Source organism: Bufo gargarizans, chromosome 2, assembly GCF_014858855.1.
Source record: "Bufo gargarizans isolate SCDJY-AF-19 chromosome 2, ASM1485885v1, whole genome shotgun sequence".
In the NCBI taxonomy this organism is placed as follows: Eukaryota; Metazoa; Chordata; class Amphibia; order Anura; family Bufonidae; genus Bufo; species Bufo gargarizans.
The window spans coordinates 495,248,156-495,261,191 of NC_058081.1; the positions used below are offsets into that span (position 1 = coordinate 495,248,156).

At 46.3% G+C, this 13,036-nt stretch overlaps 1 protein-coding gene across 4 annotated transcripts in view; it reads right to left on the reverse strand.

Annotated features, from left to right (window-relative positions):
* Window positions 1-11,010, reverse strand: part of PRDM4 (PR/SET domain 4) — a 30,939-nt gene extending 19,929 nt beyond the window's left edge. Inside the window, exons 1-6 of one of the 4 annotated variants that reach the window (XM_044281199.1) lie at window positions 10,909-11,010; window positions 7,826-7,946; window positions 6,903-6,999; window positions 6,694-6,827; window positions 6,407-6,592; window positions 3,676-4,452 (exon numbers count right to left, since the gene is read on the reverse strand). In XM_044281199.1, coding sequence (XP_044137134.1) covers window positions 3,676-4,452; window positions 6,407-6,592; window positions 6,694-6,827; window positions 6,903-6,999; window positions 7,826-7,847 — 1,216 coding nt within the window. In that variant the 5' untranslated portion in view covers window positions 7,848-7,946; window positions 10,909-11,010. The remainder of the gene's footprint in view (window positions 1-3,675; window positions 4,453-6,406; window positions 6,593-6,693; window positions 6,828-6,902; window positions 7,000-7,825; window positions 7,947-10,908) is intronic. The other 3 variants (XM_044281200.1, XM_044281202.1, XM_044281201.1) reach the window with 3 other exon arrangements.
* Between the last annotated feature and the right edge of the window lie 2,026 nt (window positions 11,011-13,036).

A 13,036-nucleotide genomic window follows, 5' to 3' on the forward strand; every position in this document is an offset into this window, starting at 1 on the left:
GATGGATGTTTTTAGCAGAGCTGTGTATGCAATTCATATTTTATGTATAAGGGTGTGGTTATGAGCAGTTTGTGAAAAGGAGTACATGAAAATGTGAATGCGTATGGAGTACGATATTTGTTTTTAAATAATATATCGCATTGAGAATTTTATTTTATTTTTCTTGAAAGATTTTAGTTTTTTATTGGTGCCAACAGTGTTGATTGAGCTGTACATTTCTTTTTTATATTGAAGTCAATGAAAAGTTTCTTATGGGCCCTTTGTGTGTTCATGTCTGTATTGTCAGATCTGTTTGTTTTAATGTTTGAAGTTACGTGTTACATGTTAAGTGTTGTGCTTAACATCAGAGCTCTGTTCATATGGACAGCTGGGACACTACTGACGGACAGAAGGAGGACCACAGCGTCTGACTAAAAGGGGTGGACTTAGATGACAGAGTGGGAGGAAGGAGAGTAGGATTCATGGTAGATAGCGGTGCAACCTCAAGTGTGTTAAGTAAAGATTTGTACAAAGGACCATTGAGAAAATCTGAGGCCCCCTATGGGAATTAATGGGGTTTTGAAAAAAATAAAAATTCAAAACTGACTCACTACCACTCGAGACCATGGACAGGGAATACATCATAGATCATGTATTCAGCATTATACCAAATTGCCCAGTCAGCCTGTAAGGGCATTAAGCATGACTTGCAAGTATCAGCAAAGAATCAGGGCATAAGAGTACACTCAGATCTCATTCCAATCTCTACACCCGTACCACTGATTCTTGCAAGGACCATCCAGAACTTAACAACATTAACCCTGCATTATGGTCCCCAAATCAATATGACACGGGACTCATAGATTGCACACCTTACAAAGCTACTGTGAAACCAGGTGTCATCTCAGTGTTTCAGAAACAATACCCTTTGTCCACAGAGAAAATTGAGGGCTTGAGGCCAATGATCGAGGAATTTTTAAACAAAGGAATCCTGGAAGAGGTGATTTCACCCTCCAGCACGCCCGTAAATCCAGTAACAAAGGCAGATGGCACTACCCGCTTTGTACAAGATTTAAGGGCAATAAATAATATCATTGTGCCCATTGCTCGTATTGTCCCAGATGTCAATTCACTTCTTTCTGCAATTCCTGCAGACGCTGTCTATTTCAGTGTGATAGATCTGAAGAATGCTTTCTTCTCTATCCCAGTTGATAAGGCAACCAGACTACTTTTTGCCTTTTCCTTTGACGGACGTCAACTGACCTGGTGCAGAATGCCCCAGGGATACGCTGATTCACCTGTAGTGTACAGCATAGCCCTCCAAGCCACATTAAAACTATGGTACCCCCCCAAGGTTCTGTGCTGCTGCAATATGTCGATGATTTGTTATGGTGTAGCATGTCAGCGGAGGCCAGATTTCAGGATGGTTTATCACTGTTACAATTGTTGTCAGGATGTGGTCACAAAGTGGCACTTAAGAAAATGCAATGGTGTAAAATGCAGGTTGAATACTTGGGCTTTGTCCTCACAAAAGGTGAAAGGAGAATTAGCACAGAGAGCCCAGTCTATTGCGGGCCTGGTCACCCCGCACACCAAGAAATAAATGTTATCTTTCCTTGGTATGATAAACTACTGTAGACAATGGATTCCTGATTGCTCCTATTATGACAATGTTTTGAGGCAAGCCACTCTGCAAGAAAAATCCAGATCTGATTAAATAGTCTTCTGAAATGTACAATACATTTGATTATCTGATATGCTCACTCATGTCGAGTCCAGGGCTGGGCCTCCCTGACTATAATATGCCCGTCCACATGTTTGCACGCCAAAATTGTAAAACCATGGCGGGGGTACTGACACAAGAACACGGAGGCAAGTTGCATCCTTGTGCATTTTTCTCAAAGGTAATGCCCACCTCTGGCCAGGGGATGCCGGCATGTCTGCGTTCCCTTGCAGCCTGTGCAATGATGGTAGAATTAGCAACCACTTTCACAATGGGACATTACACCATTTAGCACACCACTCATGAGCATCCACACTCAACACAGCAGGCAGCTGAGCTCACCTTCATACCTAACAACACAGATCCCAATGGTAAGGTAACCGTTGCTATACAAAAGATCTGTCTGTTTAATTGAAAAATAACTCAGGTATTACAAATCCCTGGGATCAGTACTTTGGTTGGTTTACTAATTAGAAGCAGGCGTAAGCACAACTAGGCATTATTATCCTTGTAATCATTATTGTCATTGCTGCATTTTCATTATGTGTCATACCATGTATTAGGAAATTGCTAGAGAGAGGAGTCGCCAATGCCACAAACTCTTTCTACCAAACCACCCGCCAGCCAACCACTGACAATGAGGATAACACACCCAGTGGATACATGAAATATCTGAAATCATATAGACAGAAGATAAGAGAGAACCATATAATATGAGATATTTAAGGTTCTAAGAGGGGATTGAAGGGATATATGTGACTCCATTTTGTCTGTTCTAACAATATGTATTGTGATAGCATCTTGTTCATGAACTGTTTCAAGTTCCCCCACTGGAATTTGGGTTTCTTTCTCTGTCCTTGGACAGTTTCTTGAAATTCCTCATTTCTAGTGAAGACAGTCACGCTTTACAAGGTCATTCCAGCTTAATATTTACCAGCCTATATGTGTCTACATATGATTGGTTAATGCTGTTACTATGAAAATTATACTCTCTGCCTAATAAAAGGCTGAACTGAAGGACAATCAAATCAGAGTGAATTTGAACAGACACGTGTTTGTGTAATATCTGACAAGTTCATTCTCCTGGCGTCAGATAAGACTTAACCCAAGCTGACCACCGAAGTCCGGTACCAGGGGTACTTAGCAAAGGGTCTAATTTCCTTACAGCACCGTACGTGCCAAGGAAGGACACGTCCTTTCTTGGTGTAATGTCCGGACAGACGCCACAGGAATCGGAAACGGGTGTCAGCTCACAATTTAGCTCCATTCAATGGGCCAAATCCTTCAGGGAATCCATGACACGCAAACTGAAAAACCATGGTTACGAGTCGACCACCATGCAATCCATCAGCGGTGGTCGTGGTTGCACACTACAGGAAAAAGCACCAGCCTTTGTGAGCTCCCATGGTCCCGGCCACCAAAGAGGCCAAAACTCTTTCCTATATTGTGCAAGCACGGCCACTGGTGATGGATTGCAGGGTGGTCGTAACCATGGAAACAAGCAGTGTATAATGTGATGGAGAAATGAATCCAGCCTGCAAAGGAAGCAATATGGATGATAACAGTACATTAGTAAGGGGCTTGTATTAACTTTCTCTATATGATAAATGCCACTTGCTGAAGTGACACAACCCCTTTAACCAACTGCTAGACAATACGGCAGTCGCTAGTGGCTTGTATCCCAATAGGACAACCCAGAACGGATGAATGTTACCATCAGAACTGCACATGAGCATGCCATACAGTATAGACACCAATGGCAGTTCACATGAAAAAACGAATTAGTGTCTGATCTGTATCTGAAATGTTCTTGAGCACTGCAGCCCCCTCATTCTAAGGGTCATACCTCCTCCGATGAGACAGCAAAATGCCATCTGTGCCTTACAGAAAAGTCTAAGCTAAGGAGAATTTTTACCTTTATTTTTTTTTTTCTCAAAATCATCACAAAAAGATATTATTGGGAACCTACTCACAGATTGTGAACAGGGTGGCCATGTTTTCCTTGTTAGAGTTGGAGTCTATCTGTAGAGAGGTTGGAACGAAAGTCAGATTGCCCGTATCCACGTGTGCACCAGGCAGGGAGACATCTGATGTTATGGAGGTTACTGTGACAGGCTCCAAGCTGATGCTGTTCCCATGTAAAGACACCGAGGTCAGGGAGGAGAGCGGGTGTGAGGTAGAAAGAGCCACGCTGACAGGGTTATTGCTCAAGGCCACAGTGTGAATGGCGTCCGTAAGAGAGTTTTCCGACATGCTGGACCTGGTGCCCATGTGATGTTCTGTCTCCATGACAACAGGAAGCTCCAGTGATCCGCTGTGCAATGGCAGGACTCCACCATGACCCACAGCATCAGGAGGTAGGTTGGCATCCACAGTAAGGGGTTCATGAGGACGTGACACACTGGTGATCTGTCCATGATCCCCAGTCACCCCCTCTATTGTCAGCTCTTCAGGAATGCGGTCAGCTGTAATAGGACTGTTCACACGGGAGACACTATCCATGCTAATCCCTGCATCTAGTGCCACCTCATGACCATCACTGGGGTGCAAGCTCTGCCCAGTATGTCCACCCACCGAGCGCGAGTCCAGAGATACTATTCCTACCTCCAGTCCAACAGAGCTCCCAGACTGGTAAGGGTCTAGAGAAGGATTATTGGTGGATATGGTGAGGCCACCGCTAGAGTCAACATTCAATGAACTGGGATGTATGTACTGAGGAGGGGGGCGGTCTGCCAGATACGATAAGATGCCTGAAAAGTAAGAAAAAGAAGATTATTACCTCTGGAGAAGTCAACTCAACTGACATCTTTCTTATTTTTGGGAATTTTTTTTTATATGCCAGAGACTACTGGTCAGGATCTGTATAGTGGGGGGGATTCTGATAAATCCCCAGGACCTCCTGATGTGACCCCGGAAAAAAAAAACACATTTAACTGACTATTAATAAAGATGTTTTGTATGATGACTATGCAAATACACATGGCCTAAAAATGTTTATTTGCAACTTAACCAAGGGTCTTTTTTTACTAATTGTCTATCATTTTGCTGAGCAGTGTCGGTGCAACTACTTCACATAGCTGACTGCCCTGTTGATTACAACATAGACCTGAAAGTACAATGCTCCAGGCTCTCTGCATAGGGGGGGAGGGGTTGTACATAGCATAGCAGAGTGTTGAGAGGGGGTAAGGCATTCCGGTTTTCAAAGAAGTCAGATCACATATTAGGATTAAAGCAGTGCATCCTAGTATGTGTGAAAGTGTAGAGAGAAAGGGGAAATCGCACATAATTTCCACAATCACTACATAAGGGGGGAATTATGTCTAGAAATGCAGCTGTGATGTGCATGTGAAGGCAGCAGCATCCTGGACAGACAACCCTCACATCCAGCTGTTACAATGGCAGTTCATGGCTGCCACTGTCCTGTGCATATATATTTATTGTAGCTCACCTGAGTTGCAGTACTGCAAGGGTTAACCATCTCTTGCTGTGAGCTGCAGCCAGGCTGTTTCCAATTGCTCATCAGCCTGGGCTATAAAAGGGTGCTCTTTGTTCCACTCCTTGCCTCAGCAATTTGTCACTATGGATCTTGCTAGGTCTCTCTGGCTTGCTAGAGCCTGTTAAACAGCTATAATCCGTTTGTATGTCTGTGTACTGACCTCTGCTTGATTCCAGCATCCTGACCTTCTGCCACCTAACCTGACCTGTGCCTCTTTACCGTACAGAGCCTCTGATACCTAACCTGTGCCTGTTCACTGTACTGATCCTGTGCTGCCTGCCCTGACCTTCAGATTGGTTTCACGAACTCTACCAGACCCCCCCGCAGTGAAAGTCAAATCCCTGTATAGGGGTTAAAGGGTGAATACCAGGGGACTGCCAGGATAATGCACTCGGGACTAGACCAAAGTCGAACCATTTGGTTAGCATAGTGGGTACACCCTCACTGCCCATAGCACCAACACACCAGGTAAAGGCTGTAAGCTGCATATCAGGGAGTCTGATAAGGAATGAAGACTGCAACTAAGCCCAACTTTTTTTTTTACTGAAGGTAACCATCAATATATGTAAACATAATTTTCTTCCATGTCAAAGGTTTCCATACCCTTTACATGTATATGTTTTTTTATGGTAGAAGACAATCCCACGATCCGTGTACTGTAGCAGGTACACTGGACAAACCTGCGGGCCAACTGCAGAGCTAAAAGGGTTAACCAGCGGTAATTTCTAATCACTTGTGCTTTTGATGAAAACTGGGTATCAACCAAAACCAATTCTCCAGTGGTGGTGCCTGTGAGATAGTAATGTGCAGGCTTTATCTATTTACATGATAATGCAGGAAGGGGTTAAACAAAGGTAAAATACAAATAGAGAACATTATGTGTATTGTCTTAATTGGGTAAACCCTGCTAGGGTATACAGATTTCAGAAAAGGAAGAATCCACAACTTGGGACCCCCAAAAGGGTAGACTGACTCCCATTTTGGTGGCCTCAAGGCAACAATACATTATTAGGTTATTCATTTGGATGGGTGCATGTAATACCACATTTTGCCAGTAGTGGCTGCTGCAGAAGAAAATAGAGGCAGCATAGATCTTCTCCCAGTTGGTGTGGATTTTAAACCCTTACTTGGTTCCAGTCCCACCATTAACAGTATCTCTACCTGTCAGCCACAAATTCTGCAAATATTCCACAACAAACATACAATACCCGGGAGAATGTGCCGGAAGTAGCTGCTTTCCAGGTGGGGGTATGGTGGTGGTGGTAGTGTGTAGTTCCGTTCTGGTATACCACACATGACTCCCCGCTCACTGATTCCCATTGGAAGCATGACTGACAAAGCAGAGGGGAGTGAGCTCAGAGATGGCCCAAGGTTAGGAATAGCCACTGGTAAACCTGCAAAGACAGGAAGGGTATAGGAAAACATGGATAAGACACTACATCATCCACTTATCCCTCCTTGTGGACATGGTATAGATACCTTGTGGTTTATTTACCTGGTGTGGTGAGAGCACTGTGTGGCGGTGAAGCTGTCAGACAGAGGTGACCTCCTGAGACCGGCAGGGTGTTGGCTACTGAGGAAGCACTCAGCTGGTCCATGCCCACGGCGTTCAAGTTCAAGTCATTCATTCTGTGTAGAGACAATGCAGGGGTCAGTGAGATACAGCGGATAGTCAATGTACCAGCTCTGCATACAGCGGACAACCTCTCTGCTTCAGATGTCTTCTCCTGCAACCCCTTCCCCTGTGGGTGAAAGACTGGAACATGTTCTCCACTCTCACAGCATGCAGTCTCGTTCAAGGCTGCGGAACATAGACAGTTAATATTCCACCCCACCCAGACAAGGCAGTCTCACCGGTAAAGAAAACTGCAGCTGCATCCCCCTCCTACCCTTCCCCGTGTCTAGTACTTATTGTATTAGCCTATATGTATTTTTGAGGGATTCTAAACATGGAAAAAGAGACTGCAGACAGGCAAGGGTAATAATAAGCTGCTGGAAAGGCAGGAAGATGCCGCTATCCCCTAAGGCTTCTTTCACACTCGCGTTTGGTGCGGATCCGTCTGGTATCTGCACAGACGGATCCGCACCGATAATGCAAACGCTTCTATCCGTTCATAACGGATCAGTTTGCATTATTCATAAAAAAAAATAATAATAAAGTCTAAGTCAAAACGGATCCGTCTTGACTCACATTCAAAGTCAATGGGGGACAGATCCGTTTTCAATTGCACCATATTGTGTCAGTGAAAAACTGATCCGTCCCCATTGACTTACATTGTAAGTCAGGACGGATCCGTTTGGCTCCGTATCGTCAGACGGTCACCAAAACGCTGCAAGCTGCGTTTTAGTGACCGTCTAGAAAACGCAATGGAGACCAAAACGGATCTCACAAGCGGACCCAGAAACGCCAGTGTGAAAGTAGCCTTATACGTGCAATGTATCCATTCCACATGTACTAAGATAATGACAGCGACCCTTCGCCTCTGTAGCATGTACTGGCACAAGGGGAGATGAAGCAGATGGAGAATGCTGTGGTAAATCTGACGCTACTTGGGTTCTTCTTTTGGGGACCACCCCACACTAGTTAATATCAGCAGAACTCTACTACAGACCCAAGCAGACGTTACCTGTGTCAGTCTTTCCTGTCATCCTCACATGAATCTTGATCCTGGACAGAGAGGAGGACACGGCAGAGGAAGACGAGGCTCCGCGTTATGTGGCGGGTGAAATCCGTTCATGGTCTGGCTGCTGCGGGGAAGGACACATGGTCAAACCCTTGTAAGTCAGACAGAAGGAACTGGTGCCGAATTATCAGATATTCCTAGTGGTTAGATTAGACTCAGTATTAGGCCTCATGTACACAGCCGTTGGGCGGCCCGCAAACAGCGGGTCAGCAATCCACGGCCGCGTAGACCTCGCATCACGGAACACCGGAAGCACTACGGAGTGCTTTCGTGGTGTTACTTTCCGTACCGCAGATAAATGACAAGTCATATTTTTTTGCGGTGCGGACAGACCACGGACCCATTCAAGTTGAGTGGGTCCGGCACGCTGCACAGATGTTGCCCGTGCATTGGGGACCGCAACGGAATGGAATTACAGAATGGCCGCACAACGGCCGTGTGCATGCGGCCTTATCTTGTGGAGACGAGTGCTGGATTATCAATCTATACTTCTGCACATTCAGTATATCCAGCTACAAAATACATTTAGTCCGGCGTGTAACTAGCTAGAAATTGTGACAACCCGCAAGTATAAAGAACACATTTAAAGGTTCTGTATTCATGCTTTATTTGCCGTTTTCGTCAGTTTTATGTTCATTTTAGCCTGATAATCGAGAATATTTCATAATATGGCAACTTTTAGTACATTTAAAGGGGCTGTCCAAAACAAAAACAAAAAAAAAGAAAATACTTGACACACATCATTGCTGAGGCCAGTGGTTGGCCAGCAGTGGTGATGCACTGGTCCTTGCTGACTTTGCAATGACAACTAGTAAACTAGTGAGTACAGCTCTGGAGTGCAATACAGGATGTAACTCAGGATCAGCACTGTGCCCCTCCACCTGAACTGAGACTAGTGTGAGGTGCGCTACCTGTGCCCCTCCAACTGACCTGAGACTAGTGCGATGTGCGCTACCTGTGCCCTTCCACCTGACCTGCCACTAGTGTGAGGTGAGCTACCTGTGCCCCTCCACCTGAACTGAGACTAGTGTGAGGTGCGCTACCTGTGCCCCTCCAACTGACCTGAGACTAGTGCGATGTGCGCTACCTGTGCCCTTCCACCTGACCTGCCACTAGTGTGAGGTGAGCCATCTGTGCCCCTCCACCTGACCTGAGACTAGTGTGAGGTGAGCTACCTGTGCCCCTCCACCTGACCTGCCACTAGTGTGAGGTGAGCCATCTGTGCCCCTCCACCTGACCTGAGACTAGTGTGAGGTGAGCTACCTGTGCCCCTCCACCTGACCTGAGACTAGTGTGATGTGAGCTACCTGTGCCCTTCCACCTGTCCTGAGACTAGTGTGATGTGATCTACCTGTGCCCCTCCACCTGACCTGAGACTAGTGTGATGTGAGCTACCTGTGCCCCTCCACCTTACCTGAGACTAGTGTGATGTGATCTACCTGTGCCCTGCCACCTGACCTGCCACTAGTGTGAGGTGAGCTATCTGTGCCCCTCTACCTGACCTGACACTAGTGTGAGGTGTGCTACCTTGGCCCCTCCACCTAACCTGAGACTAGTGTGATGTGAGCTACCTGTGCCCCTCCACCTGAGACTAGAGTGAGGTGCGCTACCTGTGCCCCTCCACCTGACCTGCCACTAGTGTGAGGTGAGCTACCTGTGCCCCTCAACCTGACCTGCCACTAGTGTGATGTGAGCTACCTGTGCCCCTCCATCTGAGACTAGTGTGATGTGAGCTACCTGTGCCCCTCCACCTGAGACTAGTGTGATGTGAGCTACCTGTGCCCCTCCACCTGAGACTAGTGTGAGGTGTGCTACCTGTGTCCCTCCACCTGAGACTAGTGTGAGATGTGCTACCTGTGCCCCTCCACCTGAGACTAGTGTGAGGTGTGCTACCTGTGCCCCTTCACCTGACCTGCCACTAGTTTGAGGTGAGCTACCTGTGCCCCTCCACCTGAAACTAGTGTGAGGTGAGCTACCTGTGCCCCTCCACCTGACCTGCCACTAGTGTGATGTGAGCTACCTGTGCCCCTCCACCTGAGACTAGTGTGAGGTGTGCTACCTGTGCCCCTCAACCTGACCTGCCACTAGTTTGAGGTGAGCTACCTGTGCCCCTCAACCTGACCTGCCACTAGTGTGATGTGAGCTACCTGTGCCTCTCCACCTGACCTGCCACTAGTGTGGGTTGCGCTACCTGTGCCCATCCATCTGACCTGCCACTAGTGTGAGGTGAGCTACCTGTGCCCCTCCACCTGACCTGCCACTAGTGTGGGTTGCGCTACCTGTGCCTCTCCACCTGACCTGCCACTAGTGTGGGTTGCGCTACCTGTGCCCCTCCACCTGACCTGCCACTAGTGTGGGTTGCGCTACCTGTGCCCCTCCACCTGACCTGCCACTAGTGTGGGTTGCGCTACCTGTGCCTCTCCACCTGACCTGCCACTAGTGTGGGTTGCGCTACCTGTGCCCCTCCACCTGACCTGCCACTAGTGTGGGTTGCGCTACCTGTGTCCCTCCACCTGACCTGCCACTAGTGTGGGTTGCGCTACCTGTGCCCCTCCACCTGACCTGCCACTAGTATGGGTTGCGCTACCTGTGCCCCTCCACCTGACCTGCCACTAGTGTGGGTTGCGCTACCTGTGCCCCTCCACCTGACCTGCCACTAGTGTGGGTTGCGCTACCTGTGCCCCTCCACCTGACCTGCCACTAGTATGGGTTGCGCTACCTGCGCCCCTCCACCTGACCTGCCACTAGTGTGGGTTGCGCTACCTGTGCCCCTCCACCTGGCAGGGAGATTCTCACCAGGATATGTTTCAATAATCACTGCAATATGATGCTAAGATAAGACTGTTGGTAATATGTCGCAGTGATTGTTATCATCTGGGGGCTCAGAACACTGACAGATCATAAAGAGAAGCAGCATGCTGGGACTTGTGGGCCCGACACAGCCAGATGCAAACACCCGTGCCCTAATTCTAACAAGAGCCCTATATAATCCCACGGGGCACACGTCACAGGCCGTCGTTACTCACACCCATCTCCCGCAGCGCCGTTCTCTGCCATTCTTCCTTTTCCCCCTACAATACAATTCTCTGTTCGCATCCACCCCCAAGATGGCGCACGCGGAAGTGACATCATGGCGAGAGACCAGACCAATCACACCCCGCTGAGAGGTCACACCACAGACGAGTAGGCGGGGCTCTAATAGAGATCGCTACTCTGGCATCCCTGGTGTTGCTATGGAGACGAGAGTGGTCCCATGTATTCAAGTGCATTATGTGAAATAACGAGCGGTGTGTGATGTCACTAGTACAGCGATACTCCATATTATCACGTCTAATGAGGTATTATGTGTGATGTCACTAGTACAGCGATACTCCATATTATCACGTCTAATGAGGTATTATGTGTGATGTCACTAGTACAGCGATACTCCATATTATCACGTCTAATGAGGTATTATGTGTGATGTCACTAGTACAGCGATACTCCATATTATCACGTCTAATGAGGTATTATGTGTGATGTCACTAGTACAGCGATACTCCATATTATCACGTCTAATGAGGTATTATGTGTGATGTCACTAGTACAGCTATACTCCTATTATCACGTCTGATGAGATATACTGTGTGATGTCACTAGTACAGCAGATACTCCATATTATCTCGTCTAATGAGGTATTATGTGTGATGTCACTAGTACAGCAGATACTCCATATTATCTCGTCTAATGAGGTATTATGTGTGATGTCACTAGTACAGCGATACTCCATATTATCACGTCTAATGAGGTATTATGTGTGATGTCACTAATACAGCGATACTCCATATTATCACATATGATGAGGTATACTGTGTGATGTCACTAGTACAGCAGATACTCCATATTATAATTTTTGATGAGGTATACTGTGTGATGTCACTAGTACAGCAGATACTCCTATTATCACGTCTGATGAGATATACTGTGTGATGTCACTAGTACAGCAGATACCCCATATTATCATTTCTGATGAGATATACTGTGTGATGTCACTAGTACAGCAGATACTCCATATTATCACATCTGATGAGGTACACTGTGTGATGTCACTAGTACAGCAGATACTCCTATTATCATTTCTGATGAGGTATACTGTGTGATGTCATTAGTACAGCAGATACTCCTATTATCACGTCTGATGAGGTATACTGTGTGATGTCACTAGTACAGCAGATACTCCTATTATCATTTCTGATGAGGTATACTGTGTGATGTCATTAGTACAGCAGATACTCCTATTATCACATCTGATGAGGTATACTGTGTGATGTCACTCACTAGTACAGCAGATACTCCTATTATCACGTCTGATGAGGTACACTGTGTGATGTCACTAGTACAGCAGATACTCCTATTATCAATTCTGATGAGGTATACTGTGTGATGTCACTAGTACAGCAGATACTCCATATTATCATTTCTGATGAGGTATACTGTGTGATGTCATTAGTACAGCAGATACTCATATTATCACGTCTGATGAGGTATACTGTGTGATGTCATTAGTACAGCAGATACTCCTATTATCACGTCTGATGAGGTATACTGTGTGATGTCATTAGTACAGCAGATACTCCTATTCTCACGTCTGATGAGGTATACTGTGTGATGACATTAGTACAGCAGATACTCCTATTATCACGTCTGATGAGGTATACTGTGTGATGACATTAGTACAGCAGATACTCCTATTATCACGTCTGATGAGGTATACTGCGTGATGTCATTAGTACAGCAGATACTCCTATTATCACGTCTGATGAGGTATACTGCGTGATGTCATTAGTACAGCAGATACTCCTATTATCACGTCTGATGAGGTATACTGTGTAATGTCATTAGTACAGCAGATACTCCTATTATCACGTCTGATGAGGTATACTGTGTGATGTCACTAGTAAAGCAGATACTCCTATTATCACGTCTGATGAGGTATACTGTGTGATGTCACCAGTACAGCAGATACTCCTATTATCACGTCTGATGAGGTATACTGTGTGATGTCACTAGTGCAGTAGATACTCCTATTATCACATCTGATGAGGTATACTGTGTGATGTCACTAGTATAGCAGATACTCCTATTATCACGTCTGATGAGGTATACTGTGTGATG